The sequence below is a fragment of the Oreochromis aureus genome, linkage group 13 (genome assembly GCF_013358895.1).
Source record: "Oreochromis aureus strain Israel breed Guangdong linkage group 13, ZZ_aureus, whole genome shotgun sequence".
NCBI classification, from domain to species: domain Eukaryota; kingdom Metazoa; phylum Chordata; class Actinopteri; order Cichliformes; family Cichlidae; genus Oreochromis; species Oreochromis aureus.
In genome coordinates this window covers 17360155-17387938 of record NC_052954.1, presented here as the reverse complement: position 1 = coordinate 17387938, position 27784 = coordinate 17360155, and the positions used below count along the sequence as shown (strand labels likewise).

Genomic DNA, 27784 nt, shown 5'->3' with positions numbered 1-27784 from the left:
ATGTCACTCATTTGCAAACATTTCTGACTGAGTGGGACAAAGTGAGTGTGTGTGTGTCTATACAATTAAAATCTGCACAAAGACATCATGTGAAAGGGAGGAAGTGTCAGACATGGTAAATACAACACTGAAGTACACCTAAAAGGTTTTAAGCACTAAAAAGCAGAAGTGTTTGTGTAGCTGTTGCACAACCCGTTATCAAACAGCCCTGTGGCATGTACTGTATGCAGACAATGGCAATCAATTTACAAAATCCATGTCCTTTGCTGATTTATCTTTCCACTGCAAAAGAGCAAACAAAAAAACAAAGAATAACCGCTCACGCTGACTCTCTTGCTCAGGTAAAAACAACTAAAGACCCTCCCCCAGTGCACACTGGTCCTACCTGCAATTCTGGATGCAGTTTATCAAAATTAACCAAACAAAATAACAGACTGAGTGACCAATCGAGATATCACTTGACAGTGATCAAACCTTTATAAATAGCATAATCCCTCAAACCAGCATGTTTATGAGAGGAATATTGAAGTGAAAGAAAAGGGCATACTGTGGCAGCTACAGGAGGGAGTAAAACCAGGAGCTTATGCAATGAATATACCCTCTGTGTATGACATGCCTAAAGGGTTTGAAGTCTCTTTCTGTGTGTGTGTGTGTGTGTGTGTGTGTGTGTGTGTGTGTGTGTGTGTGTGTGTGTGTGTGTGTGTGTGTGTGTGTGTGTGTGTGTGTGTGTGTGTGTGTGTGTGTGTGTTTTGGGGGGTTGTGTGTTTGTGTGTGTGTGGGCATGACAGAGGAAGAGAGTGAGCGAGAATGTAGGTCTGGCAAGTACACGGCAAGTAACACAATGTCCCACCATGAAGTCACTGAAGTCACTGAAGCCATCAAGCCACTGTGCCAACAGCACTTCTCTATAAGCTGTATGATCTGACAGTTTTATTCTATTATATTTTAGATTATTGGTGAAGACTGATCACATTTAGTTGTTCAATATTGCTTTATTATTATTGTATTTTTGCATATTTTATCCCAGGGATGGAAAAGGTTGCACAGTGGGCCGGTTTGATGGACCATGAGACAGGACAAGAAGAGAAAACCCAGGTAGGTAAAAGCTCTATTCCTGCTGTGGCTTTTGCAGTGATTCTTTTGTTGACTCCTAAAATGATAATCTCTCTCTGCCAGACTATATAATGTATTTTTCTGTTGTTATCACAATATCAAAATTCAAAAAAGTCCTTAATGAAAAAATGAAAACATATGAGTAAGTGTTGCAGGTGTAGTGCTTGTTTGACATTAAATCTAATAACTAATACAAAAATGTGACTATGAAAAGCACATGAGAGGCATTTTATCTGAAATGTTTCTATTGCTATGGCCAAGCCTGGTTTGCACTATGCTGTGAATTTGTTTTGACATTAACACTGTCATTCCTGGCTCTCAACACCCCATAGCTTGCTTGGCACCGCTGCTTCCAAAGCCAACATTCCCTCGCTGATCTAGGTTTTCAGACTGTGTTTGTTATTGTTCCCGTCATTTCGCAGGCATTTGAGAGAACGGGGAGAATCTCATCGAACCTGTGCAGCGAGAGTTTGGACCTGAGTGCAGAACAGGATAACTCAGAGCTGGGCAAAAGAAAAAAGAAGACCAAAAAAACATTCATGCCCAGGCTGTCTGTGGAAATGCAAGTGGTGAGACACGAGTTTCAGAAGCTGTGTCTTCATGTCAGAGATGTATAAAGTGAACCTCTGCCTCTCCTGCTCCTCTGTGTTTGTGGACAGATAGAGCCTGTGGATACTGCAGAATTCATGAACGCAGCCAGTGAGTGCAAACTGGATATCATAGACAGGTATCTGGCAGATGGTGGGAACCCAAACGCCCACGATGAGGTAGGGCTCTCCCTGCATCACAGTAAAACATGAATAAAATATAGCATGCTAAAATTTCAGCTAATAATATATTTACATTTGCCAGCTGAAGAGGACAGCACTCCACCGCGCCTGCCTGGAAGGACATGCTCCAGTTGTCCAAATGCTTTTAGGAAAAGGAGCTGATATCAACTTAAAAGATCAAGTAAGACGTGTGTGCACCCTGTAGGTTTGTAAAGATGATGATGGGATTGAGTGAGATTATCTTCTCAAACTAAAGCTCCTGGTTCTAGTGACCTGATGCCTGCACTACTAATTCGATGGGATGGGGGGGGGCTCCTACTGTGTTTCAGCTGGGCTCTAGGGCCATACACTGGGCCTGCAGAGGGGGAAACCTGACGGTAGTCGAAGTCCTGAAGAGCCACGGGGCTGATCTTAATGTTAGAGATAAGGTAAATGTAAATTTTAGTATGCTCTGCATTTGCACCAGACCACAGTCAGTCTCTAACTGAACATGAGTTTGCACACATTCCCACAATCTCAGATTATATCACTGTCTGTACTGCAGTTGCATAGCACACCTCTGCATGTTGCCACGAGAACAGGCCACACCTCTATTGTGGAATACCTGCTGTCTTGTGGGGCCTTAATCAACTCCAGGGACAGGGTAGGTGGCAACTCCACTCCACTTCTGTGCTTCATGACCTCTGCAGTTTATTTAAGTCAGTAACAAAAATGCTTTTTTAAAAACCTGGTTTTAGGAAGGTGACACAGCCCTGCACGATGCAGTGCGTCTGAACAGATACAAGATAGTGAAGCTGCTCATAGTTGCTGGAGCTGACACAAAAATAAAAAATCATGTAAGTTTTTTTTTCATCTTTAATTCTCATTAGTGTGCAGGTTAGCATGGCTGTGAAAATGTAAAGAACCTGGTTTTGATTTCCATATGTGCAAATACAATGCTAGTTTGGTTATCTTATAATGAAGTGAGACAATGATGACAGTTTGCTTTTTGATTCATACGAAAGGCAGTTTTGATCCAAGTCAAGAAATGTAGTTCAGCACCACCTCATAAGCTGTCAGACTGGTGCTTTGTTTTTTGGCTTTTTTGGTTAGGTTGTTTTTTTTAAATGAGCAAGATGTAAGGTGTGATCTTCAGATGTGCTTCTGTTTTCTTTGAACAGTACTTGCAGTTTCCTGTCTTCATGCTAAGATATTAACGCTGTGGTGCATATGACATAATCACAAGTGTCACGTTCAGCTTCAGGCCAATGTCACACCTATTCATCTCTTTAACTTTTGCTAATTTGCAAACTAAAGGGACCAGGCCTCCACCGCCTTACACACACAAACCACTAGGATTATTCAATCCAAGCATTATATTTGTTATTACACTATTTTAAAGCATATTTACTGCCTGCATATTAAAAGCTAACATGGTGTTGCTCACATCTCAACCCTCTGCATGCTATATACCTCAGTGGTAACAAAGTGGCAGTGTGATTGCAGGAAGGACTGACAGCAGTGCAGCAGGTAAAACAATGGCAGTTTGACATCGTGGAGACCCTGCAGAGGCTCGAGAAACTGAGGAAGGTGGGAGTACTGTCGCCTGCTAACAACTCAGGGGAGGAGTGAACAGTGCAGCTGTGCATCTGTGCAAGGATCACCTCAGTTTACATTGCAACTGAGTGGTTACAGTTCTGCGCATTTAACTAAAAGCCAGCAGATATCCCGGGATTGTTGAGGCTCTCAGTGAGCTAAAATCCACCTGGTTGATGATCCACCCTTGACTCATATTGTATATTATTTCTATATCACTTTCTATGAGTATCTGCCACAGGTTCTCTCTATATAAATATATTCTGTACTTCTATGTAGTGCTGTGTAAATGATATTTGCATCTGTGTTTCCAGGACGTTACTGTAAAACCTCTAAATCAGTCTGAAAATATCAGTTGGGAATTAACACTAACATTAAAAAGTATCTGCTTATTTAAAACAGAAAGAAAGCAACTCACGAGTGAAGAAACAAAGCCAACCTCAGGATTTTGAAACGAGGTTTAAAAGTGCTTAATATTGTTACGAACACTCTGAATATTTCACATCTGATTTGAGATGCCTTTGAAAGTTAAATAAAGCTGACAGAGATAGGGACTGTGTAAAAGTTGTTTTTGAATATAAATTAGAGGTCCTTCTTTTATTGAGCCAGTAGGCCAGGCCAGAGAACGCATTAGCCCTGTGTTTGAGACGCCAGCTGACAGCAGCAGAGATGATGGGTATGCCTCCCGCTAAAGTCAGAGATTCAGCAGGAGCTCAGCAACATATTTTCCTTCTATCATCAGAGGCTCAAATGTTCCTGAGGGACATTTGTCATTCACGCTGGGGAAACAATTTGCTGCTCTGCTTATACTGTAGTCTTTTAAGTACAGTAGCATATTCTAAAAATAGCCAGCACAGCTTCCTAAACAAATATTGTGGTACTGCTGTATTTCTCACAGTGCTGGTGTAAAATGTTGTTTTTTCATGTATCACTGTGCTTACTGTAGGCAGTGCATCCGATAAACTATCACACACAGACACATTTCCTGTTAAAAGCAATGCTGTGTAACTGTCAGGGACACTGGGGAAAACATACCACAAACAATAGAAGGTTATTCACGCCGTGTGCAAGTGTTATAGTTTTATTTTGTCGACCTAATCTTAGCATGGCTTTTTCTAATCTGTGTATATCAAATGACAGTTTTAGAAAAGTGATTGTTTTACTTTTTGAGGTTTAATGTTCTCAGCTCCATGTGAGTTGCATGCTGCTTTGTTGTGCGTTAGGGCTGGAATGATGTACAGCGAGAAAGAGGGGGATGGGGAAGCTGGAGGTTTTCCCTCTGTGTTGTTGCTATGGTGGAACCAAAATCCAGTGGAACCTGTTTGTGAGTGAAATGCAAACATCTCTCCCATAATTTACCCATTACATTAGAATCCCTGAGAAGCTAAGATATAAAAACGAAAGCATTTCCTGTTTCTTTGTTCAATTCAAATACTGTGACACTCAATGAACAACATGTTTCGCTTTCAGCAAAAAGATCTTTATTAAACACATCCACTGGTTGCCACCTCTGTGAGACTTATTCCAGGAACGTTACAGGATATTGTGCAACAGTTTTCTCTGAGAGCACTCAAAGCAACATTAAATCGTTACTGAACACAAACCTAAGAACCGAAATGATGTTTTCCAGGCAAGTGAAAATCTGGGCAGGCACACTTTTAAAGCACCATTTGTTTCCATTTGGAAAAGGATGTGTGATTCGAGTGTATCCAGTTTCACTCAGGCAGAAGTGTGGAAGCGAAGAAGGCTTGAGGAAGTGTTGTGTCTAATGGAAAAGAAAAAGAAAACCCTCTACGAGATCTGCAGCATATTACACTGTTTTCACACAGTTCAACCCTTAAAGTGTGTTTTATAAAGAGGTACTAATGCATTCACTGTACTGCTGTCTTTGTGATTATACTTTCCACCATGCTGCCATACCAAAGGGGTGTTCAAAGCAACAATGCAAGACTGTGAACTGATTTTCTTTATACTCGATAACAGCAGTGAATGCCTGTAAATGTGTTAAACCATGCTCGAAACATCAGACATATTTAAAGCAGAATCTAATTTCAATTTGTCCTCACTGATTGCTCTTTATTGTTCAGGAAAACATGAAACTTGACTGTTCTGGAGTTTTGTCTGTCTTTGGTTGAAGCGCTGTGTAGGCAACCCTAGACAAACCATCTCAACAAATGCTTTTTAAGGCCTATTAACTGTTCAAGTACACGGAAATAATCAAAAATCACAGGTCGGCTGTGATCAGCTATAAAGGTTAATAATAAATTCTTAACACGTTCTTTAACTACACTGTGTTAAATAATGCAGTAGTACAATTTTCCACCTGACCAATAATTCATTCCAGAGGTCAAACCAAACACAGTCACAGACGATGACTATCTATACATATCACAAAAGGACTACACACATTACAAAGTGAAATATATATCTGATTTATAAATCATTCAATTTGCTGCCTTGTTTAAGATTTAGGTCCATAATTGAGTGCATTTAGTTGTGATTTCCACTGTAAATGTGATGCGTTGATGGGAGACAGGACTTGCGACTGATGGGAGCTAAAACCTCAGCACCAACTTAGCGATATGTCTCGGAGCAATGGAGTCAAGAAGGGAAAGAGGGGGCGTTGTGCGTGTTTTGTTTTTTTAAAAATCAGACAACCTTGAACTACACTCTTGCACAGAAATGTCTTTAAGGCAAACGTGAATACTGATTTTCAAAAGGGGGAAAGTGGAAAAATTGATCCCTTTTTTTGTAAAGTTAGCAGCAGGATTTTCAGTTGAGGGACTCTTAAAGGTGGCAATTGGAGTGTTCTCAGAAACATTTACATTTACTTGTTTCATCAGCACGCTGTTTGTGTCTTTTTCCACCCATCAAACATGTTGAATGCTTTTCCTTTCTCATAACACTTTTATAAAGCCAATTAAAAAATATTTGAAATGGTGCATTGTTTCAATCTGTGTTTTAGCCCTCGGTCTTTGTGACTGGCTTTGTGGGCATGCTGTCATGAATGTGAATCATGTTGCTGCCATGCTCTTGCACATGCAAGCACGTCCTTGTGCATGTGAATGTGAAGAACAAAAGCGGACCCACTTATAAAAGCACTGCTAGTGGCACCGCTAGTTAAATATTCAAAAGGTACATTTAGGTTTCACTTTCCTGTAATAGCTTGCACCTTTTTACGGTGAATTTATTCCACCTATAGACTTAATTTACAAACTCTTTAAAGAACCAGATGCCTCATTTTTCATGGTTTGATAAAAGAAGGCTAACTATTCTGTAGGAAAGACAAAAAGACACTGTTCAGAACACCAGAACAGCAGCATTCACTGTATTCATAACTTGAAGTTAAAGGTGTGCTTTGTGGTCTTCATATTTCATGTCAGTCTTCCAGAAAGTCATTATTTGGTCAACTTGCATGTGGATTCCAAGCCTCTGTTGAAGCAGAGCAAGGATCATGCATAACAAGAAAAACAGTCATGGTAAAAGAGGAGATGAAGACATTGAGAGAAGAGCTGGGGAAACATATTCAAGTACAATCCCTGACGCCCTTTCGGATGGTGCTGGAACCTTGAGTGTGACTGTGTCCTTCAGGGTTGTCAAAGCGCCAGGCTGTGAGCATTGGAGGCTGAAGCCTGTGCACGCTGCACCACTCCTGGACACTTTTCTCTCTTCAGCAGCTTGTGGTTTTGAAACAAGCCTTCATTTCGTGGAACACCATGAGTTCCATCTGGGAAAGTCAGTAGCCCTGGAGGGACAGACAGAGGACGCTATGACGCTATCACAGAGAGAGAATACTGACATCCTGATGGACAGACTTACCATAGCCTTCAACACGCCCGTCTTTGAATTCCCCTTCAAACTTCATGCCGTCATATCGACTGAAGACACCCGTGCCATGAAATTTTCCGTGTGCAAATTCGCCTTCGTATCTGAACCGGTGAAAGCAGAGCATGAGTTTATTTTTTAATCAAGTACAAAATTTGTTCTCTTGTTGTTTCCACTCTTTTTGTTCACACACCTGGATCCATCTGTAAAAAGCAGTACACCAGAACCGTGGAAGAGTCCATTCTCAAACTGACCGGTGTAACAGGTTCCATCCTGAAACTTGAGCTGGCCATCACCATGTCTCCGACCTGGAAAGTTCCACAACATCAAAGTGAGCAATGGCAGTAACTTCAAACAGAAGATACCATTCACTTGTGAGGAATCTAATTAAAATCAAACACCAGGTCTGTTGTGGTTCACTCCTACATAACAAATTGTAACATACTGATGGAAAACCGAGCCTACTGTTTGAACTTACAGTGTGGCTGAGGGATTTAAATTCACTTTTACCGTAGAGGTACTTCTCATGTCACATGAGTTAGTACGTGCCTGGATTTAAATACCCCTCCACCCTTGCTCAGAGCAAGGTTTACTACTGTCCCATCTGCCTCCTGTGCACTCAGAATTACAGCAGTCTAATCCAGCAGATTTTTAGCAGGGATTTCTACTTTGGGATCCAGATTGTGAAAACATTCAAGGAATGTACTTGCACTCCCCTCCTAGAAGCCTGTGATCCACTACTGAAGCTTATAATCACATCACAGGGCACACACCTACAACTGGTTTAATCCACAAAGGCCACACTAAAAATGCAGGTAGAGCAAAATTTGTTTAATACAATAGCTTAAGTTGTGTTGTTTTTATGTAAAAGCAGCTGAAAATCATAACAAACCAAACGACAAGAGAAAATTAAAAACTCTGGGATTGTCTTATTCCTAGCATATTGGCTTAGTTTCTCAGAAGCAGCTGACAGAGGACACTAAGATTTCCAAAACAGCTCCAAAGTCTAATCCAGACAAAGCCAGAGCTAGCAACTCAGTCGCTGCTTGTCTTGGGTTACCAGTGCTTGCTAATTGGGATTTGACTAAATAGCTTGAGCTTGCATGTCACTATATGTAGCATCACTGCATGTGTGTTAGAGAGAGTTAAAACAGAGCAAGCATCCTGTGATATTTTAGACAGGTGAAAATTTGGACAAATATATTTTCCCCACAGCTTCATGATAACCCTGCCTTTGGTACTTTCCTGTTATTTCCCTGTAATAACATTATTTATGTAAATACAAATCACTTACAAAGCTCTCTGTTATGTGTACTCATCCAGCACAGATGGGTGAACATCAAGCCCAGTGATGAAACTTACTTATTACCTTATGTAATGGATGCTGCTTTAACTGATGGTTTATAATTTACTAAAATTATTTAGAAGTTATTGAAATATCTGGAAACATGCAAGGAAATATACAGGTCTAAAAAGCTTGAAAGTTAGTATTTGCTATGCCCAACACAACCTGAACTCTCTTAGACAAGCTTTCTTTCCTAAGAGACCAATATCTCTCCAGGCCATTCAAAGTTCTTCTTTGGGGATCGGCTACCTTTTGGTCTGTTCTCTGTCAAAATTATCCCACATTGCTTTAATAATGTTGAGGTACAAGCTCTGGGGTGTCAAATCCATAAGTAATAGTGCTTCATTGTGTGTTCTTCTATCCAGGTATGCTTTTACTGCACTGCCAGTGTGCTTGGGATCATTGTCATGCTGAAAAAGGAAGCCTATCAGATGCTTTCTAGATGGTACTCCATGGTGGATTAAAAAAGTATATCTTTGATATTTTCCATAGATTCAGCTAAAGAAATTGGAAGAAATTGTGTTTTTGTAACATGCTACTAGTAATAAAGTCCCTAATAATACAATTTAAAATTGTTTTTTTGTTTTTGGGGGGGGGGGTAATTTGTCTGTTAAGTGGTTTAACAAAAAAAAGAAAAAAAAAACATTCCTCTGAAAATGGTCAGTTACCAGAGCTGGACTAAAATTTAGTGAAAAAGCAGCAGAAAAACTTTAAAAGACTTTTAGAAAGTCTGGAAAGCTATTGCTCAAGATCACTTTAAGAAATTACAAAATAGTCTGGCTTTTAGAAGCAAAACAAAAAAATGAGGAGTGGCTCAAGAAATTTACAGATTATTGTACAAACTAATATCACTATAATACCATACGTGGACCTGTTCCGTTGGGGAATATGGTTATGTGTTCAATTTTTGCGGGCCGTAACCTGAATCCAAGAATACCTAATCCAAACTTCACAGAACAAGGACTCAACAGACTTTTCAATTGTGCTGATATCTCACCTTTCCTTAAGCTGATAGCTAAAGCAACAACACCTTGGAGACATATTCTAAACACACCACCATAGCTACAAGTGACAGCCTGTCTCCCTTGTATTAACATAAACATGTTTGGACATCCTGTAAGCTTTCTTTAAAACTGAAAAGTGGAATAGTCTTGCCTTCTTTCCACTCGCCGTGGTACTCTTCCCCACTAGCATAGGTGAAAGATCCTCTGGTCAGAGTCATGGTTTTCCTGTCAGCACACAAACACACTCTGAGTCACTCTGTGACTGAGTTAAAAACGCACACACATATACTCATGAGTAGAAATTCCTTTAGGGATTATTAGTCCTTCTGTCTATGGAACGGGAAAGTAATTGCCTCTTTGGTACACATATATACTGTAGGGTTGTAGACCTCAGTCATAAAGCAGACGTGATGAAAGCACAATGCTTCTAATAGTCTTTAAAGAATAAACTTACTATGATGATCTTTTTCTTTAATCAGTCATATTTAGTAAAGAAAGACAAATAAATGCATTATCTAGCTTCTATTACAACCTCTAGACCTTAAAGCCTTAGAAAGCTTTCCAATTTCTTTAAATAGTAGGGGATTGTTTTAACTTCATACGTTTCCTATAATTAAATAGCTCACGGGGGAGGGGAGCTATTTGATGCACCCCGGAATGAAGGCTAATAATCAAAAAGGCTTTATCAAAAGACAAAGGCAAGTCACATCTGATCCCATAGCTGCAAAAGCACAACTCTGATTATAATACAGTGCATGCTGGTAGTGGTGACGCTGGGGTATGCCCAGTTGTGAGGAACGCCTTTTACAAAGGTTCAGACCCTGGAAGCGTTACTGTAGCATGGATGCAGACATACACCAAAGATGATTGCTATTTAATGGTTAATGAAGCTCTTTCTTTAAAAGAAATAAATGATAATGTGTACAATGTACAATGAGAGTGAGGTGTAATTTCATCCGTGATGCCAAACGAATAAATAATTGATCACACCAACACTGAAACGTTGTTGGAAATATCCAACTTAGGTTGCCAATATGTTCTGAGCAGTGCAGTTTTCACTTACATAACATGTTGCTGAAAAGGCTGTCGCTTTTAATGACAAAGCCTAGGTAGATCGGATGTAACCTATATCTCATCTACAAGGGGGGAAAGGCTGCACACCCGTTAACGCTAAAATTTACCTGCAGACTACGTTTGTCGTCTCTGAAGCATGGAAACCACCGTGCAAGAGCGGAGGGGCGTAAAAATATGAAAACACCGGCTGAGAGACGTTTGTCGCATTCAGGTCCTCCTCGTAAGCTTGATCGAAGCAGTTGTGCCAGACACGCTTTGGAAAAAATGCAAAAGTCGTCATTCTTTTGGATTACTTTGTTTGCACGTTGAATTTGTTTGCATGTTTTATTTTTTAAACCCTATTTGGTTGCTATCAAATGTTTTGTTGTTGTCGATTTTCTGTTGGTGTTAGGCCGCCCTTCCGCTAAGGTTTAATAATTCCGGCAGCACGTGAACGTAGCATTACAACGCCGTTGGCATAGTGTGCTGCAGGTTACAGACAGTGGCAGACATATTTATCATAAAATGCTGCTGGGCATTTTTCTGAAGCTGTTTAATTATTTTTGTCATTATTGTCGGCCAATGCTGTGTTTTATATAGGACCAAGCATGCTATTACTACTAATACTACTAAATTCTTAATAATAACCTGTGTGTGTGTGTGTGTGTGTGTGTGTGTGTGTGTGTGTGTGTGTGTGTGTGTGTAAATATATAAATAGAATAGTCACTTTATTTGATATGCCTTAGTACTACTGGGCTGCACTCCCTTTTGCTTTCACAACTGACTCCACAACAATTCTTCATGGCACGTAATTTAACAAGGTGCTGGAGACCTGGGTCCATATTGACATGATAACCTCACACAGTTGCTGCAGAATTGTTGGTTGCTCATCTTCTATGATGAATCTGGCAGTCTATGGCAGTGAATCTGCCATCCCAGGGGCGCTCTACTGGATTGAGAGCTGGTGACTGTAGAAGCCATTTGTGCTCAGTGCCTTGACTCATTGTCAAGGAACCAGTTTGCGATTATTTGAGCTTTGTGACATGGTGCACTATCCTGCTGGAAGCAACAGTCAAAAGACCAGTACACTGTAAATGGTAAATGGTAAATGGCCTGTATTTATATAGCGCCTTCTAGTCCCTAAGGACCCCAAAGCGCTTTACATATCCAGACATCCACCCATTCACACACACATTCACACACTCACTGTAGTCATAAAGAAGTGGACATGGTCATGAGCAATACAGAGGTGGTGTTTAAATAATGTTTAACCGGTAGTAAAACAGTGAAATGTGGATTATTAAATATTAGGTCTCTCTCCTCCAAGTCTCTGTTAGTACATGACTTAATAATTGATCAACAAATCGATTTACTCTGCCTTACAGAAACCTGGTTGCAGCAGGATGAGTATGTTAGTTTAAATGAATCAACACCCCCCAGTCATTCTAACTACCAGAAATCTCGAAGCACAGGCCAAGGGGGCGGTGTGGCAGCAATTTTTCACACCAGCCTATTAATTAACGAAAGACCAAGACAGACTTTTAATTCATTTGAAAGCCTGATGCTTAGCCTCGTCCACCCCAGCTGTAAAACTCAGAAACCAGTCTTACTTGTTATCATCTATCGTCCACCTGGGCCTTACACAGAGTTTCTCTCTGATTTCTCAGACTTTTTATCTGATTTAGTGCTCAGCTCAGATAAAATAATTATTGTGGGTGATTTTAACATCCATGTAGATGCTAAAAATGACAGCCTCAACATGGCATTTAATCTGTTATTAGACTCAATTGGCTTCTCTCAAAATGTAAAAGAACCCACCCACCACTTTAATCACACTCTAGATCTTGTTTTAACATATGGCATAGAAACTGAACATTTAACAGTGTTTCCTGAAAACCCTCTGCTGTCTGATCATTTCCTGATAACATTCACATTTACAATAATTGATTATACAGCAGTGGAGAGTAGACTTTATCAAAGTAGATGTCTTTCTGAAAGTGCTGTAACTAAGTTTAAGAATATAATCCACCCACTGTTATCATCTTCAATGCTCTGTACAAACACAGAGCAGAGCAGCTATCTGAACGCTACTCCAACAGAGGTCGATTATCTTGTTAATAATTTTACCTCCTCACTACGTACGACTCTGGATACTGTAGCTCCTGTGAAAACTAAGGCCTCAAATCAGAAGTACCTGACTCTGTGGTATAATTCTCAAATACGTAGCCTAAAGCAGATAATTCGTAAGCTGGAGAGGAAATGGCGTGTCACAAATTTAGAGGATCATCATTTAGCCTGGAGAAATAGTTTGCTGCTTTATAAGAAAGCCCTCCGCAAAGCCAGAACATCTTACTATTCGTCACTGATTGAAGAAAATAAGAACAACCCCAGGTTTCTCTTCAGCACTGTAGCCAGGCTGACAAAAAGTCAGAGCTCTACTGAGCCAACAATCCCTTTAACGTTAACTAGTAATGACTTCATGAACTTCTTCACAAATAAAATTTTTATCATTAGAGAAAAATTACCAATAATCATCCCACAGATGTAATATTATCTACAGCTACTTTTAGTACCATCGATGTCGATGTTGAAGTTAGACTCTTTTTCTCCAATTGATTTTTCTGAGTTAACTTCAATAATTAATTCCTCCAAACCATCAACGTGTCTTTTAGACCCCATTCCTACAAAACTGCTCAAAGAAGTCCTGCCATTAATTAATTCTTCGATCTTAAATATGATCAACCTATCTCTAATAATCGGCTATGTACCACAGGCCTTCAAGGTGGCTGTAGTTAAACCTTTACTTAAAAAGCCATCTCTAGACCCAGCTGTCTTAGCTAATTACAGGCCAATCTCCAACCTTCCTTTCATATCAAAAATCCTTGAAAGAGTAGTTGTCAAACAGCTAACAGATCATCTGCAGAGGAATGGCTTATTTGAAGAGTTTCAATCAGGTTTCAGAGCTCATCACAGCACAGAAACAGCTTTAGTGAAGGTTACAAATGATCTTCTTATGGCCTCTGACAGTGGACTCATCTCTGTGCTTGTCCTGCTAGACCTTAGTGCTGCGTTTGATACTGTTGATCATAATATCCTATTAGAGCGATTAGAACATGCTGTAGGTATTACAGGTACTGCACTGCAGTGGTTTGTATCATATCTATCTAATAGACTCCAATTTGTACATGTAAATGGAGAGTCCTCTGCACACACTAAGGTCAATTATGGTGTTCCACAGGGTTCAGTGCTAGGACCAATTCTATTTACATTATACATGCTTCCCCTAGGCAGCATCATTAGAAGACATAGCATAAATTTTCACTGCTATGCAGATGACACGCAGCTCTATCTATCCATGAAGCCAGGTATCACAGACCAATTAGTTAAACTGCAGGAATGTCTTAAAGACATAAAGACCTGGATGGCCGCTAACTTTCTGCTTCTTAATTCAGATAAAACTGAGGTTATTGTACTTGGCCCTGAAAATCTTAGAAATATGGTATCTAAGCAGATTCTTACTCTGGATGGCATTACCTTGGCCTCCAGTAATGCTGTGAGGAACCTTGGAGTCATTTTGACCAGGACATGTCCTTCAACGCACATATTAAACAAATATGTAAGACTGCTTTCTTCCATTTGCGCAACATCTCTAAAATTAGAAATATCCTGTCTCAGAGTGACGCTGAAAAACTAGTTCATGCATTTATTACTTCCAGGCTGGACTACTGTAATTCTTTATTATCAGGATGTCCTAAAACTCCCTGAAAAGTCTTCAGTTAATCCAAAATGCTGCAGCAAGAGTCCTGACAGGGACTAGAAAGAGAGCATATTTCTCCTGTTTTGGCTTCCTTCATTGGCTTCCTGTTAAATCCAGAATTGAATTCAAAATCCTGCTCCTCACATACAAGGTCTTAATAATCAGGCCCCATCTTATCTTAATGACCTTGTAGTACCATATCACCCTATTAGAGCACCCCGCTCTCGCTCTGCAGGCTTACTTGTTGTTCCTAGAGTATTTAAAAGTAGAATGGGAGGCAGAGCCTTCAGTTTTCAGGCCCCTCTTCTGTGGAACCAGCTTCCAGTTTGGATTCGGAGACAGACACTATCTCTACTTTCAAGATTAGGCTTAAAACTTTCCTTTTGCTAAAGCATATAGTTAGGGCTGGACCAGGTGACCCTGAATCCTCCCTTAGGCTGCAATAGACGTAGGCTGCCGGGATTCCCATGATGCATTGAGTTTTCCTTTCCAGTCACCTTTCTCACTCACTATGTGTTAATAGACCTCTCTGCATCGAATCATATCTGTTATTAATCTCTGTCTCTCTTCCACAGCATGTCTTTCATCCTGTTTTCCTTCTTTCACCCCAACCGGTCGCAGCAGATGGCCGCCTCCCTGAGCCTGGTTCTGCCGGAAGTTTCTTCCTGTTAAAGGGAGTTTTTCCTTCCCACTGTCGCCAAAGTGCTTGCTCATAGGGGGTCATATGATTGTTGGGTTTTTCTCTGTATTTATTATTGTGCTATCTACTGTACAATATAAAGCGCCTTGAGGCGACTTTTGTTGTGATTTGGCGCTAAATAAATAAAATTCAATTGAATTTAATTGAATTATTAGGGGTAGTAAATCACTTTTCTTCACCACTGATCGGTTTGAACTACAGGAAGTCATCTTGACCATGTCTACATACTTAAATGCATTGAGTTGCTTCCATGTGATTGGCTCATTAGACATCTGTGTTAACAAGCAGTTGAATGGGTGTCCCAGACAGAGTGACCAGTATAAACACTGGTCAAATCAAAATCTGAAATATCAAAAATGCAGAGCTACCCTCTGTGGCAACCCATTATGATAAGAGAGCTGACATATATTCGTGGTAAAAAGTAAACACACATTTGTTCAATTCTAAGGGTTTTATCAGGACATAGTAAAAGTCACCTGGTCCTCACCAAAGGATGTACTGTGAAGCAGTGGGTTATTGAGCTATGTTGAGCTTAAAGTCACAATTTTCCGTGTCATGAAAGTGGTTCTCTCTTTTTACTGGGCTAAATTATCATGGCAACTTATGCCAAACATATAACCTTGTTCGGGAGTGGCTTAAGTTTTGTTTAAAAATCATGTGGAAGTGTCACTTTTTCACATTTTTTTTAAAAATTTATAGCATTCATCAAGTTTCATACAGATCCTCTAGGGGAATGTGTCTGTACCCTACTAACATTACCAACAAAGCCGAGCTGTAATTCCAAAGCAAACTGTATTCAATAAGGGGTTGCAAAAAATGCATAAATGTATTTATACCTGATTGTAATCTACGGCTAGATCTGGAACTACTACAAGAGCATAGAAAACATAACAAGAATACCTATTTATGTAATACCTTATTTATGTAAGCCAAATTTCATTTCGGCTTACATAAATAATGCTATAGTTTAAAATGGCATGTGTTCTCTTCTCAAATACAAGTTGAACTTGTATTTACCTAACTGTAAGACCTCAGGGATGTACTGTGAGGGCAGTTAAACACACCTTGGCTTTCTTTGCATTAGCTGGCTTGACAAAATCATGAACGTTAGTCAGATATAAGGGCTATCACAATGATGGTTCTCAACTTTCTTTGTAAACCCAGACTTTCTGCTTCAGACTCTAAACATGTTCATATAAATGAACTCTTCTTCCTCCCAAAATGATCCCTATAAGCGCTCTGTACTCCAGTCAAAGATGGTATTAAATGATGTTGAGAGAATAGTGATAAAAAATACTATATAGAAAGGAAAATACAACAGAAAAATGTTACACTATTTCACCTGGCAATGCTCTTTATTTGTAACCTGACAGCTGTCATTAGGATTCATTCTTTGAGAATGATCAATATAAGAAATTCTGTAGCTAATCATGAACTATTGCTGTGAAGCTATTTTTCTCTAATATAGCTAAGTTAGATTTTGGTGGAGAGATGAAAACTTAAAAAACTGATAAAGGTGGTTGGCTTCAATGTCAATTTAAACTTTTTGTCAATTACTTACATTATTGCTTACTAAACCTGACACCCATTTGCCTTGTAAGTAATTCATGATTCTAGTATAGTTACTGAGCTTTAAGGACCAAATAAAAAAAAAATAGCAGCATATAAATTAAAATGTAAAATGTAGTCTATCAAGGAAAAGCACGCTTTAAAATAGAAAATATTTAACAAAGTCATTACATGGGTAATACAAATATTATAGATTACTTAATTGCATTTATTTAGTTAGTTACTGATTAACAGACTGATTTAATCAGACTATTAGTTTTGCATACTGAGAGTGAGTTCGCCTTTGACGCAGGGTGCGTGCGCGTTCACGCAGTCCTTCCTGCTTCCGTAGTGCTGCCGCCAGAAGGAAGACTTATAGAAAATGGCGAGCCTGTGTAAAAGGCAGCAATGCACAATCGACAGATACAGCATTCGGAAGGAACTTGACTCGTGGCCACACAAACTCATTCAATGTGTAGGTAAGGATAATGCTTGTTGCACGGCGTACAATTGCACGGCTTGAATTTCACTTCTGTTTGACCTTTATCGGTGTAAATAACCATCTATTACCGCACTCACTCGGGGCTTCTCCCAGCGACTTTTTGTCCCCAACTGTTTCCTTCACACGGCAGCCAGCAGGACTCGTTAGTTAAATGTCGCAGTTTGCGACAATGTTGCATTACTTGTTGGGTCCAATTGGTGTTTTTATCGTCCATAATGCGTCGACTGCAGACTTTAGGTATGTAGTGGCGTTACGTTAGTTTGTTTAAAGGGCGTCCTGCTTAAAGGGAGTGTCGCTGTGTGTCGGCCAAAAGCAGTCGTTTTCTAAAATACGTCTTCCCGTTGTTGTTGATACTGTATGTTGGATGGGGGAGGGCGACATATACCCTTGAGGTGATGTTTTCAGTCAACATTTAGCCTACTTGCTTCTCAAATTGCTACTCGAGGATTCGCATTAGTGAATGGAGGAAGTGGCGCAGACCCCAATGCAGAATCTGTTTCCCTTTTCGACGATATAAACTTCTCCAACATTTGACGTTAAAACAGGTAATTACAAAAGCAGTTGTTGGCTCTAGGTTTAGCGTCCATTGCATTGTGTGTATCGTCCCGAAGTGGAGGGTGGGACCTCTAGTTTTTCCGTGCAGTAGTGAACATGGTAAACATTATACCCCTTTAAGATAAACATGGAAGCATAGCACCTTAATTCAGTTAGGAGTTGAGACAACCACGGCTCAGTTGAAGTATATAAACTATGCACATGAGTTCAGCTACATGTCCTGTGTGCAGTGTGTTACCTGTCACTAATATTCTGCAACCAAACATGGTGTTTGTGCTCAAAAACAAACAAGAAAACAAACACACAAAAATCTCCACAAACTCACATTGCCTGGTATTTCACCCTGATCCTTGTCATACAGCTACACTTTAAACTGTAGGGGCACTGAATGAACCATTTTAAACCTCTCTATCAAGTTTCATGGCTTTATACTTGCTAGGTTTTTTTGTAATGCACATAAAACAGATAAATGCTACATTCTTAGTAATAAAATAGCCTGTAAGAACAGACACAACTTGAAAAGCTGCACAAGGCATGTGCCTAGCGCCGTGTAAATACATCCAGATTAGATCAACCAAACAAAATGCTTCAGTTTCTTTACAAATGACAAATGATTGGTGTGCACAGGGGTTAACTGTGGTGTCCGTTTCTAAAGTCCTCTGTGGGCAGTATGAAGTTACCTGGTTCCCCCTTTTCTAGATCACCATCTAATTATTGTTTCCCACACATAATGATAGGTGGCCGGCGTTTGTATTAGTAGTTTTACACTGTTTGACAGAGTGGCTTGAAGAAAAAGAAGGAGAGTCCATTTGAGTCCATTTAAATCCATGTGACTCGGTAACATAGCAACAGCCTGTGTGGACATTTCACCGTCAGACACAGATTGATCAGATGAGAATCACTGAGTTGCTCAGTGAACCTGGTTGTTATCGTCAAATCAACGTGTATTTTGCTTTTACTTCGTGTAAGGACACATTAGAAGTGCTTTTATGTATATTCTGACAAGAATACAGCACGCTTCTTTAAGGGCTGTTTTTGGCTGGATAGAACTTGAAAATTTAAAGTAATTGAAATACTAATACTTAGATATTACTGTAGGTTATGAGCTCCCTTTTTTGGCACAATTGTAAACAAAATTGAAAACAAAGACTTGAAATAGAATACACAGACTATTTTAAAACCCAGGACCCTACTTCTCATGTTCTCAAAATGTCACATTAAATTAATTTCTTGTTATGTGGCTGCTATGTATAGATCATGCTGAGATGCAACCCATGCACAGTAGTGTGTGTGTGTGCATAAAAGCTAATGTTTTAAGTTTTCCTGTCATTTAGGAATTCTAGAGTTTGGATTGTCATATATTTTCTGCTGTTGGCTTATTTTGCAGTTGGTTAAATTCTGATTACATTATTAAGAAGAGAAGAAAGGCTATTTAAGTTTAGCTGTTTTAGGCATTTGATGCTCTCTGTTTTAAATGCTAAACCTTAACATGAACTATTAGTTATAACACTGAAATGTATAATATGTGGAATGAATAAACTTATTCCAGCTGCAGTGCTAGGTGAGCGCCGTTTTAGTCATTGCTAAGAAAATGGAGAGAGAATAGTAGCTTTCTGACTATCTGTAAAGCCAGGACTGTTTGGTTATTCAGTCCCTCCTTTATGATTGACAAATGTCCCTTGTGTTTAGGCTATAAGTAAAGCTGCAAGTGCATGACAACAGCATCAGTCTGCTAACTGTAGAATGGCATATTCTGTCCAAGACAACAAGGACATACTTTTGTTTGGCTTTTTGGTGGAGAGAGCTGCACGCCACCACCCTGCTGTTGCTGAAATGGACATTTTGTCTTTGTGTATTTAATGTGAGCACTAAAACTGCAGGGCAGAGACAAGCACAATTGTCCCATAGAACAGCGGCAACAATTGTCAGTATGTTTGCCTATATATGTGTTCATGGGTCCATCAGCCTCCAGATGCAAACTGCGTGGCTGAAAATGTGTGTTCTGTCTGGATTTGTAGAAAATTGGACTTCAACCACACCAGCTAACATTCAAAAATGCCTGGAATGTCAGTTATTCATGTTTGCCTTTGACACTTGGGTGAGTGGGTTGAAAGATTTGCTCAGACAAATAACAAGCAAATCAATACTGACATCAGGCATATTGTCTTGTTTATAATGTAACTTGGGCATGGCCCGTTTTCTGCTCTAGCATGTCCACTCTGTTGGCCTATATCTTCCTAATTTGCAAAAAGAACTGGCTGATTTCTCGTAGCATTTTGCAAGACATGACCAACAGCCTCAGTGACTGCCTTTTGAGTGTGGGCTTGCCTGTGTGCTCGGGCATTTGTGCATCTCATATTTGTTATTCAAAGTCATGCTTTGTGCAGCATTACACCATTTGAATGTCAGTTTGCATCATATCATATTAAGTATTCATAGTATTTTTTTTTTTTCTTTCCCCTGCTGTAGTTGTCCAAAGCTGCCAACTCATTGCCTGATCCAGCTACAGCATATTGCTTGTAATGAACAAAATCCATAGTGGCCAAGTCACGTTTCAAACACTGCTTTTACTCATGCCCTTGTAACTTTTAAGCTTATCTGTTGACCTACAGCGAGCTGCTTTTTTGTGGGTTGCAAAGTGAGGGTAAATGACTTTGATTTTGATGCATGCTCAATCATCCAGGTAAGTAAATCCCCAAAAGTTGATTCTGTTCATTTGGACGTAGCGTTTTCAGTGGGAGAAATGTTTCGTCACTCATCCAAGTGACTTCTTCAGTCTCAGCTGACTGCAGGTTTCCCCAGTCTTATAAACAGTACATTTGCATAATGACTGAAACCAGCACCACTGAAGGAACAATAGGCTGGGAGGTCAGTTCCTTGATCATAAATAATTATGATCAGGGAACTGACCTCCCAGCCCATGTACTGTTTATGTACTGTTTATAAGATTGGGGAAACCTGCAGTCAGCTGAGACTGAAGAAGTCACTTGGATGAGTGACGAAACGTTTCTCCCACTGAAAACGCTACGTACGTCCAGATGAACAGAGTCAACTTTTGGTGACTTTGATTTTGTTAGATTAAAAGCTCGGCCTCTTTGTAGTGGGCACACTTGGGTTTCAGATCATCATATATGACAGTTTTATCTCTGCACTCCTCCGTCACCCCATGTTACATATTGAAAAAGCATTGCTCATGGAAATCAGTGACCTCCTTCATGCAAAATTATGTTCTTATGAGCATCAATCTGAGGATTCTTGTAATCTCAAAATATGAGTTGTTAAAAGATGAAAGATTGACAGTCAGTTTTTGATCATGTAGTATTCCCAAACTTTTTCTGTTAGTAAAACTGATGTTTCCCGCTTAAAATGTAAATTCCAACTAAAAATTGTCATCTTCATCAACTGTGTTACTGATAAATGCACTGGTAGTAGACAAGTTACAGATAACGTCTTGCAGCTATAATAGCAGGCCTAATAGCAGTTACACCAAATAAAATCAAGGAACAGCACATTATTGTTTCTATGAAGTGATTATAGCTGAAGCATTTATCAGTAATGCAGCTGATTAAGTTTAAGTCACGAAGGATAGATAAGACTTTTAGTATTATCCCAATAATTCTGCTGAAGTGTGGTCTGCATGAACTCATCAAATAGCAAGTGTTTCATTATATCGTGATAGGCTGTTTTCTGCAGACCAATTAGCTGCATATGGAGGTTTTCAGCGGCATCAGTGCTTAGTGCTTCACGTTTAAAGATTGCAGTTGTTTGTTCCCCGAGAGATATTAGGCCACAGCAGTGTACACAATAAAGGGCATTTGTTTTCTGATAGTATTTCATTCATGTTACCTGCATGGGCCATTCTTGTTAGAGAGAGTAGGTTGTTTTTAACATGATCACCTACTGATTAGTTTCTTGAATTTTCGTTATCAAAAAATAGGGACTGTAGTGAAATGTGCGGGGCCCGAATAATTATGTCTCTTGGAAAGTGAATCAGTAGTCTGCGGATGTGGCCAAAAATGGTAGCTTTTGCAAAGTTTATGTTGGCTTCATAGCAATTTGAACCTGTTCTATGAGTTTGGAGACAACCCTTCTGAGATAATGTGTAGAACAGCTTGAGTTGGGATTTCCTTTAATGAAGCACTGTAAATATAATTAAACTCTGATTTTGAGGCTCTAACACATTTTTTGTAGCTAACTGGAAGCAATGGTTCTGTACTACAGTACAGTGTCACGTAATCGATCAAAATACAGTATTTCTTGAAAGATAGCTTAAAATTGAAACATCTTTAACCACCAGCTCACATGAGATATGTTAGTGTTGTAAGATTAACTTGAACTATACAACATTAGGGTCATTATACAAAAGAAGATTTCACTACAAAGTACATACAGTTTAGTTACTTACGGAGCCTCATTCTGTGTGTAGTAGCTTCCTGCTGTCACTTTACCTTTGCCTTATAGTACAGAGGGGTTTAGGCAGCAGTGGTTTGTGCTTAATGCACTCGCATATGCTTAATGCTCTCATAATGCACTCGTGTTTGGGTCACATGTTTATAATAAACTAGAATTTTTGAGTATTAAGTGACGCATAGATTTGCGTCAGGTTAATGTATATTACATTACTGAATTAACTACATTGTTATGAGCATGCGTGGTGTTGTGCACTTACGGTGTGGTGCAAAAATAACAAGGGGTTTGCTCACTGCTTTTGTGCATAGGCCCCTTAAAGGAAATTGCCTGAGGTATGCAGGAAGGACTCCTTTTTTTTCTTTTTTTTCCAAACCATGCATCAGTAAAGTACACCAGAGGTTAAAGTTAGGATTTAGTAGGGTTAAGTTGATCCTAGATCGGTGGGATTTCTTTTTCTAAATGCTTTGGGAAGGACATGGTGTCACACACTCCAAATCTTTCGGTCCCTGATTGGCTACAGATGTAGGTCAGAAGAAGGCTAAAGCAGATTGAACAGAGTTGCTGCTCACCGTGAGCCTGCATAAGCTCCATGAAAATACCTACAGAGTTTCATGGTAAACCTCTGTGGGTAATATTAGCTAGGTGAAATATCTTTTTTTGTTTCTGTGGGTTTCCTGCATGAGGTGCCCCATTGTAAATGGAAGGTTTTTCAGGTGCATATGCATAATCATAGCTCAGGTTAAAGATTCTTACTTTATTTTTAAAAAAAAATCTGAAATACACTTCACTGCGCTTAAAAAAAGAAATGTCCTAATAATGATTCCCAGTTATTGGAGTCATGTGGGAACAGCTGTGTTGAACTGAACGTCTTAATAAAGCGTATTAAACCACTCCATAAAGCATGGTTGCAATTTACAGCTTTGTTTTTACACATTAATACATCAACTATTTGACATCTATTTAATGTGCATTATAATGGTAATATTTGCACAGTTTTAATTTCTTAGTGCAATTTTCTGCTATTCTATTTTCATTGTATTTAATGTTAGTCCTTTTTTATTCTAAACATTTCTGTTCTCATTTCCTTTTTCATTGCAGCATATCTAATCAATTAAGTGGTGCATTCACTCGGCTAGTTATTTGAGGCAAGCTGCAGTATGTATTTACAGTAATAAAAAAAGGGGGGGGGCGGGGGCTTGGCCTTTCTGGTGTTATTTCATTGGTGGATGTCCCTTCAGATGGGAAATGCACATGCAGCAAATCCTTCACATTAATGCAAACTAGTTAAGTGCAGGTTACGATAAAGTTTCTGGGGTTTTTTGTTTTGTTTTGTTTTGTTTTGTTTTTTTGCATGTTGGTAAGTTTAACTGTGGCTACACAAGACATTGGTTTGTTGGTGTTTTCCTGCTGCTTATTAGGCATTTTAACTGGAGCCTTTTTTTTGTGTGTGTTTTTTGAATTTTTTGAAGCTCATTTATTTTTTTTAGGGCTTGCATGACAATTCTGCACTCTTATCAATATTTTATCCCTGCTCTTCTCACGTTGCCTTGCCGGTCCCAAAATGGTTTGGTTTTAAAGAAGCTTGCGGGTGGGTGTGTTTTCATCAGCCACTGTACTGGTTTGCTTTGCTACTATAACAGTATAATATTGCCCCAAAGTCATAGTTTAGAGTGTGACACATTTTTAAATACCCTAAACAGTATTCCTAAAAAGTAGTTTGATGTCATCATGCTGCACTGTCAAACGAAAGTGGATGACCTACTTTTCTCCTCGTGCCTCTGAAATATTTCAGAAATAGGATTGGATAGCTTCAGCTGAAGTCCTGTGCACTAACCCAGAAACAGAATCATGCTGCAGCTATAGGCAACGCTTTGCTTCACTACTTCATCCTCCCCTCTCTTTATGTTTGGCTCTGCTGAAAAGTGGGTGGGTTATTTGTAGGGAAGCAGTGTAAGGCATTTTAACAGATGACAGCTTTTATTCAATTCACTGTGAGATTTGGAAGAGAGTGGATGGTAAGGGCTGATAATTTTATCACCAATTTCTCTGCTCATGTGTGAAGATGAAGTGTTAGTAGGTTTTTGCTATGATGTGTTGTCAGATCAGTTTAATTCATTTGGCCGATGTAACTTGATTGATGCTCATTTCATGCAGGCATAATAATTTTTAGGCTTTCAGTGGTACCGATTTATGTTTTTGTAGCAATGTGTTATGTGATGTATGTTTTTGTCACAGTGGTTTGAGTCAGTACTTTTGGCCTTAAAGTGGCTGGCACATTTGGAATGGTGCACTCTCATTTAAAATCCAGTTCAGCTGACAGATGTTCTGTGTGACCTCTTTAGTGGTTGATTTAACGCATGTAGTGGTTTTGGATTGGTTAATCTGACCCTGCAGCAGTAAGAAGACATTTCATATTGTGTTAGTGCTCTCTTATGATTTATGTAGCATAACACATTAGTTCTCAGAAACAGTCTATACAACATAGATAGCTGTATCCCACCAAGTCCCTGAACTGTAAACAGTCATTTAGAGGACTGTGAAGATTTGTTTTTGGTTGAATTTATGATCTCCATCAATCTATAGGGTACTTTGACAGAATTACTTGGCAATCTTGTTACTGGCTGTTTCTTTTTGATGTTAACACCATACAGTCATTCTCAACTCTGTAGGTGCCTTAGTTGCTTGGCAACAGGATGGAGGGCTTGTATTTACTGTTGAAGTAAAAACCTGCGAGGCAAGCGGATGTGTGTTAGAAGAGAGTAAAACGGAGCAGTTGTCAAGTTAAAAAAAGAAAAGAAAGGCAAAATCAAGGCATTTATTATTCGGCAGAAACATAACATCTCATTAGGACACACTTCATTTGTTAATTTGATTTATCCATTTTATTCATATGTGAAATTTTGCTTGCTGAGCGCCAGTAGACTACTTTCACATAAAATAACATCAGTCAATGGCAGTTGCTAATATTTGTCTATTTTATCGCAATATACTTTTCTTTTTTTAAATTTCATTTTTAATTTTTGACACAAACAGAGACTGACAAAAAATCCAAACAAAGAAAAAACAACAAAATCACAATTGTATCAGCATTAGCTACAAATAAAATCAACACTGGCTCATAAATGAATTAAATGGGTTCAAACTTTATTATCATTATTATTATTATTATTATTGTTGTTATTATTTTTAGGTAAACTTACCTTTTTGCATCATGTTAAGACTCATTTTGAACTTCCTATGTTTTTGACTTCAGCACAAACTCTTTACTGTGAGTGAACTTGTACACACGTCATGTTATTACTGCTGATAACAAATATATTTATTGAACTCAATGTGTTTCTTCAGGTTTTGAGAGCATTCTCGAAGGTCTTTTTGGTTCAGCGCTGGTAGAGGACCTGAAATTATTTAAGGGTAAGTGTCTTTAGTGACCATAATCATACGAGTGTATGAATGACAGTTTTGTGTTTTCAGTGTAATCTGTTGTCTTCTTATTATGACACTGCTACTGCATTGTACCATCTGGTACACATTCACTAAAAACGAGACGCTGTCACTGCCTGCAGGGGGAAAAAAAAAAGATGGCTTATGTCTTTACAAAGTATGTGTTTTGGATGGCATGTGGCCAGTGTAAAAGTCTCCAGTGCCCTATAGACATTTCTACAATGTATGACGTTAGTGAGACAATAATAAGCATTATTTGGGTTGTGTAGTGTGCAGACATTATGCAGTAGCAGATGCTGCTGAAAATTCAACTGAACTGATTAAATGAGTTCCTGATTTTTGTCAGTCTCACTAAAGCAAATCAGCACATATTCATTATGGCCCACTACTTCATTTTATTCACGCAGTTCTGTTTGGAGCTTTGTTTTTGGGTTGTGCACAAATGAATGTGAGATTTAAACATGAAAATGGAACATTGTAATTTTGAAAAGAACTATTTCTAATGAAGCACTTTACTCAAAGTAAATGATAAAGAAAATGATCACTGAATGTTGTTAATAATACCAACAGGCAAAACAGAATGTTATATTTTTTAATGTGCGGGTAGGTATTTAAGTTATTTTTGTTTAAAATTAGATTGCATTGGTAGAGCAGAACCCAAATATTGTGATATTTTTTTTCCCACTGGGTAAGTATTCGGTTTTTTGGATTATATTTAACACACATATGTAAGCTCAACCTTAGCATCTGACACTTTTTTTATTGCAAATTTAATTTCCCCTTTTGGCATTGTTCTTTCTTTGAAAAAGAAAAAAAAACCAACAACGTCATGGCATTACTTTCCTGCCACAGCCACTCCCCTGTTTTCGTCTACTTAGTTGAGTAGGAGAGACGAACACTAGTGGCAGTTGTGACTGAGCCGTTTGCACATGCCCAGTTTTCTTGTAGCTTGTTACCCAACCTGTGACTGTACATTGTTGCATGTTGTCCGTCCTCGCACTTGCTATTTTGCCCTATCTCGAGCCCTCTGGCGTTTTGTTGTCTTTAACCTGTATGTATAATTTAGAGTTTTTTAGTATATGCTTTTGTTAAATTATGGTTGTGCTTATGGTTGTTAAGCTTAAGACCCCAAACCAGTGTTATTCGCTGCAGATATTTATAAAAAAAATTTTGGGGTGGGGGGATTTTAAACAAATATTGTCCAATGTTGACTTGGTAATAATATATTGCTTAGTTGGTTAGAAAAGTGAAAGAACCATGATTTTTGTCATGTTGTATTGCTTGTCTTTGTTTTTTTTTTTATTGATTTTTTTTTTCCTGCAGACTTTGAGCCTGTTGCAGTGTCTGATTGGTCATTTGATGAAAACTGTCCCTTTTGCTGTCTGAGAAGAGACAAAGTCAAAGTAAGAGTTCTGTTTTCTTTCTTTCTTTCTTCCTTTTACGTTTTGATTTCCAGATTTTCATAGTTCGGAAACCTAAACGCAGACTTAAATCTGTTGCCTTTATTCTTTCAAACTCTGGCTTAGATGATGGATAAACGTTAGCAGTCTGCTATGGCTGGTTTAGTTTTAGTCACATCTGTAATCCATCATGTTTCCCTACAGTTGTTGGGCTAATTAATTTGATGTAAACACTCTTCTGAAGGATAAAAAATGTCTTTATATGAATCCTGTTGAATGGCTGAAGGTCTTCAATTTAACAGTTTTCCAATTTGACAGGAACATTTAATTGGCTTAAACAACAAGGGGCTGGAAGATACATCGAAACCTCTACTGGTTAAAGATCAAATCACAATCCACAGACTAGAGAAACAGGCGGAGGAATTTCTCAATGCAGTCCTCTGCAGAAAAGGTGAGTCTCAGAGGTTTAGTTCTGAGTGGGTAAATCAGTGTTTTTCATTGTTATTACACCAAAAGCATAACACAAGGAACTTGCCTGCAAACACAGTGGTGCACATCATCCATCCCTTAATAGGCTTTTCTGTGAATGTGAATCATGTGTGTGTGTGTGTGTTTGTTTTCACTCACACTGCTTCTGCTCTTAGTTTATAACGTCTGTTTTAAAAAAAAAAAAAAAAAAAAAAATATTGTTATTTATTTTATTTTATTTTTTTTATTTCAAGGCTATAAATAAGAGGTTTTATCCTTACTGTTACAGTATTCTTAGAACATAGTTTGGATGTTTGT

The 27784-nt window shown here is 38.8% G+C and overlaps 3 protein-coding genes and 1 long non-coding RNA gene across 8 annotated transcripts in view; 3 read left to right on the top strand and 1 right to left on the bottom strand.

Annotated features, from left to right (window-relative positions):
* The first annotated feature begins 815 nt into the window (after positions 1-815).
* On the top strand, positions 816-1589 carry LOC120443321. The gene is made up of 3 exons (XR_005615343.1): positions 816-914; positions 1028-1095; positions 1536-1589. It is a non-coding gene; the product is annotated as an uncharacterized LOC120443321 (long non-coding RNA).
* A 48-nt stretch (positions 1590-1637) lies between these two features.
* Positions 1638-4097, top strand: LOC116335134 (ankyrin repeat domain-containing protein 2). Its single transcript, XM_031758744.2, has 7 exons — positions 1638-1682; positions 1773-1880; positions 1966-2064; positions 2213-2311; positions 2428-2526; positions 2621-2719; positions 3369-4097. Exons 1-7 carry the CDS (start codon positions 1653-1655, stop codon positions 3492-3494), a joined length of 660 nt encoding a protein of 219 aa, XP_031614604.2. The 5' UTR covers positions 1638-1652; the 3' UTR covers positions 3495-4097.
* A 567-nt stretch (positions 4098-4664) lies between these two features.
* On the bottom strand, positions 4665-17409 carry morn4 (MORN repeat containing 4). Of its 3 annotated transcripts, none has more exons than XM_039621554.1 (5): positions 17270-17409; positions 9784-9857; positions 7477-7591; positions 7278-7387; positions 4665-7203 (listed from the first exon to the last, which is right to left on the bottom strand). In XM_039621554.1, exons 1-5 carry the CDS (start codon positions 17404-17406, stop codon positions 7055-7057), a joined length of 585 nt encoding a protein of 194 aa, XP_039477488.1. In that variant the 5' UTR covers positions 17407-17409; the 3' UTR covers positions 4665-7054. The 3 variants fall into 3 exon arrangements, with proteins under 3 accessions (XP_039477488.1, XP_031614601.1, XP_039477489.1); XM_031758741.2 differs by lacking the exon at positions 17270-17409 and adding an exon at positions 10814-10904; XM_039621555.1 differs by lacking the exon at positions 17270-17409 and adding an exon at positions 10696-10829.
* The window catches only part of wu:fc17b08 (ligand-dependent corepressor), a 25360-nt gene continuing 14622 nt past the window's right edge, over positions 17047-27784 (top strand). For 2 of the 3 annotated variants that reach the window (XM_031758747.2, XM_039621553.1), the window contains exons 1-4: positions 17047-17169; positions 25503-25568; positions 26922-27001; positions 27317-27449. In XM_031758747.2, coding sequence (XP_031614607.1) covers positions 17073-17169; positions 25503-25568; positions 26922-27001; positions 27317-27449 — 376 coding nt within the window. In that variant the 5' untranslated portion in view covers positions 17047-17072. The remainder of the gene's footprint in view (positions 17170-25502; positions 25569-26921; positions 27002-27316; positions 27450-27784) is intronic. The other variant, XM_039621552.1, reaches the window with a different exon arrangement.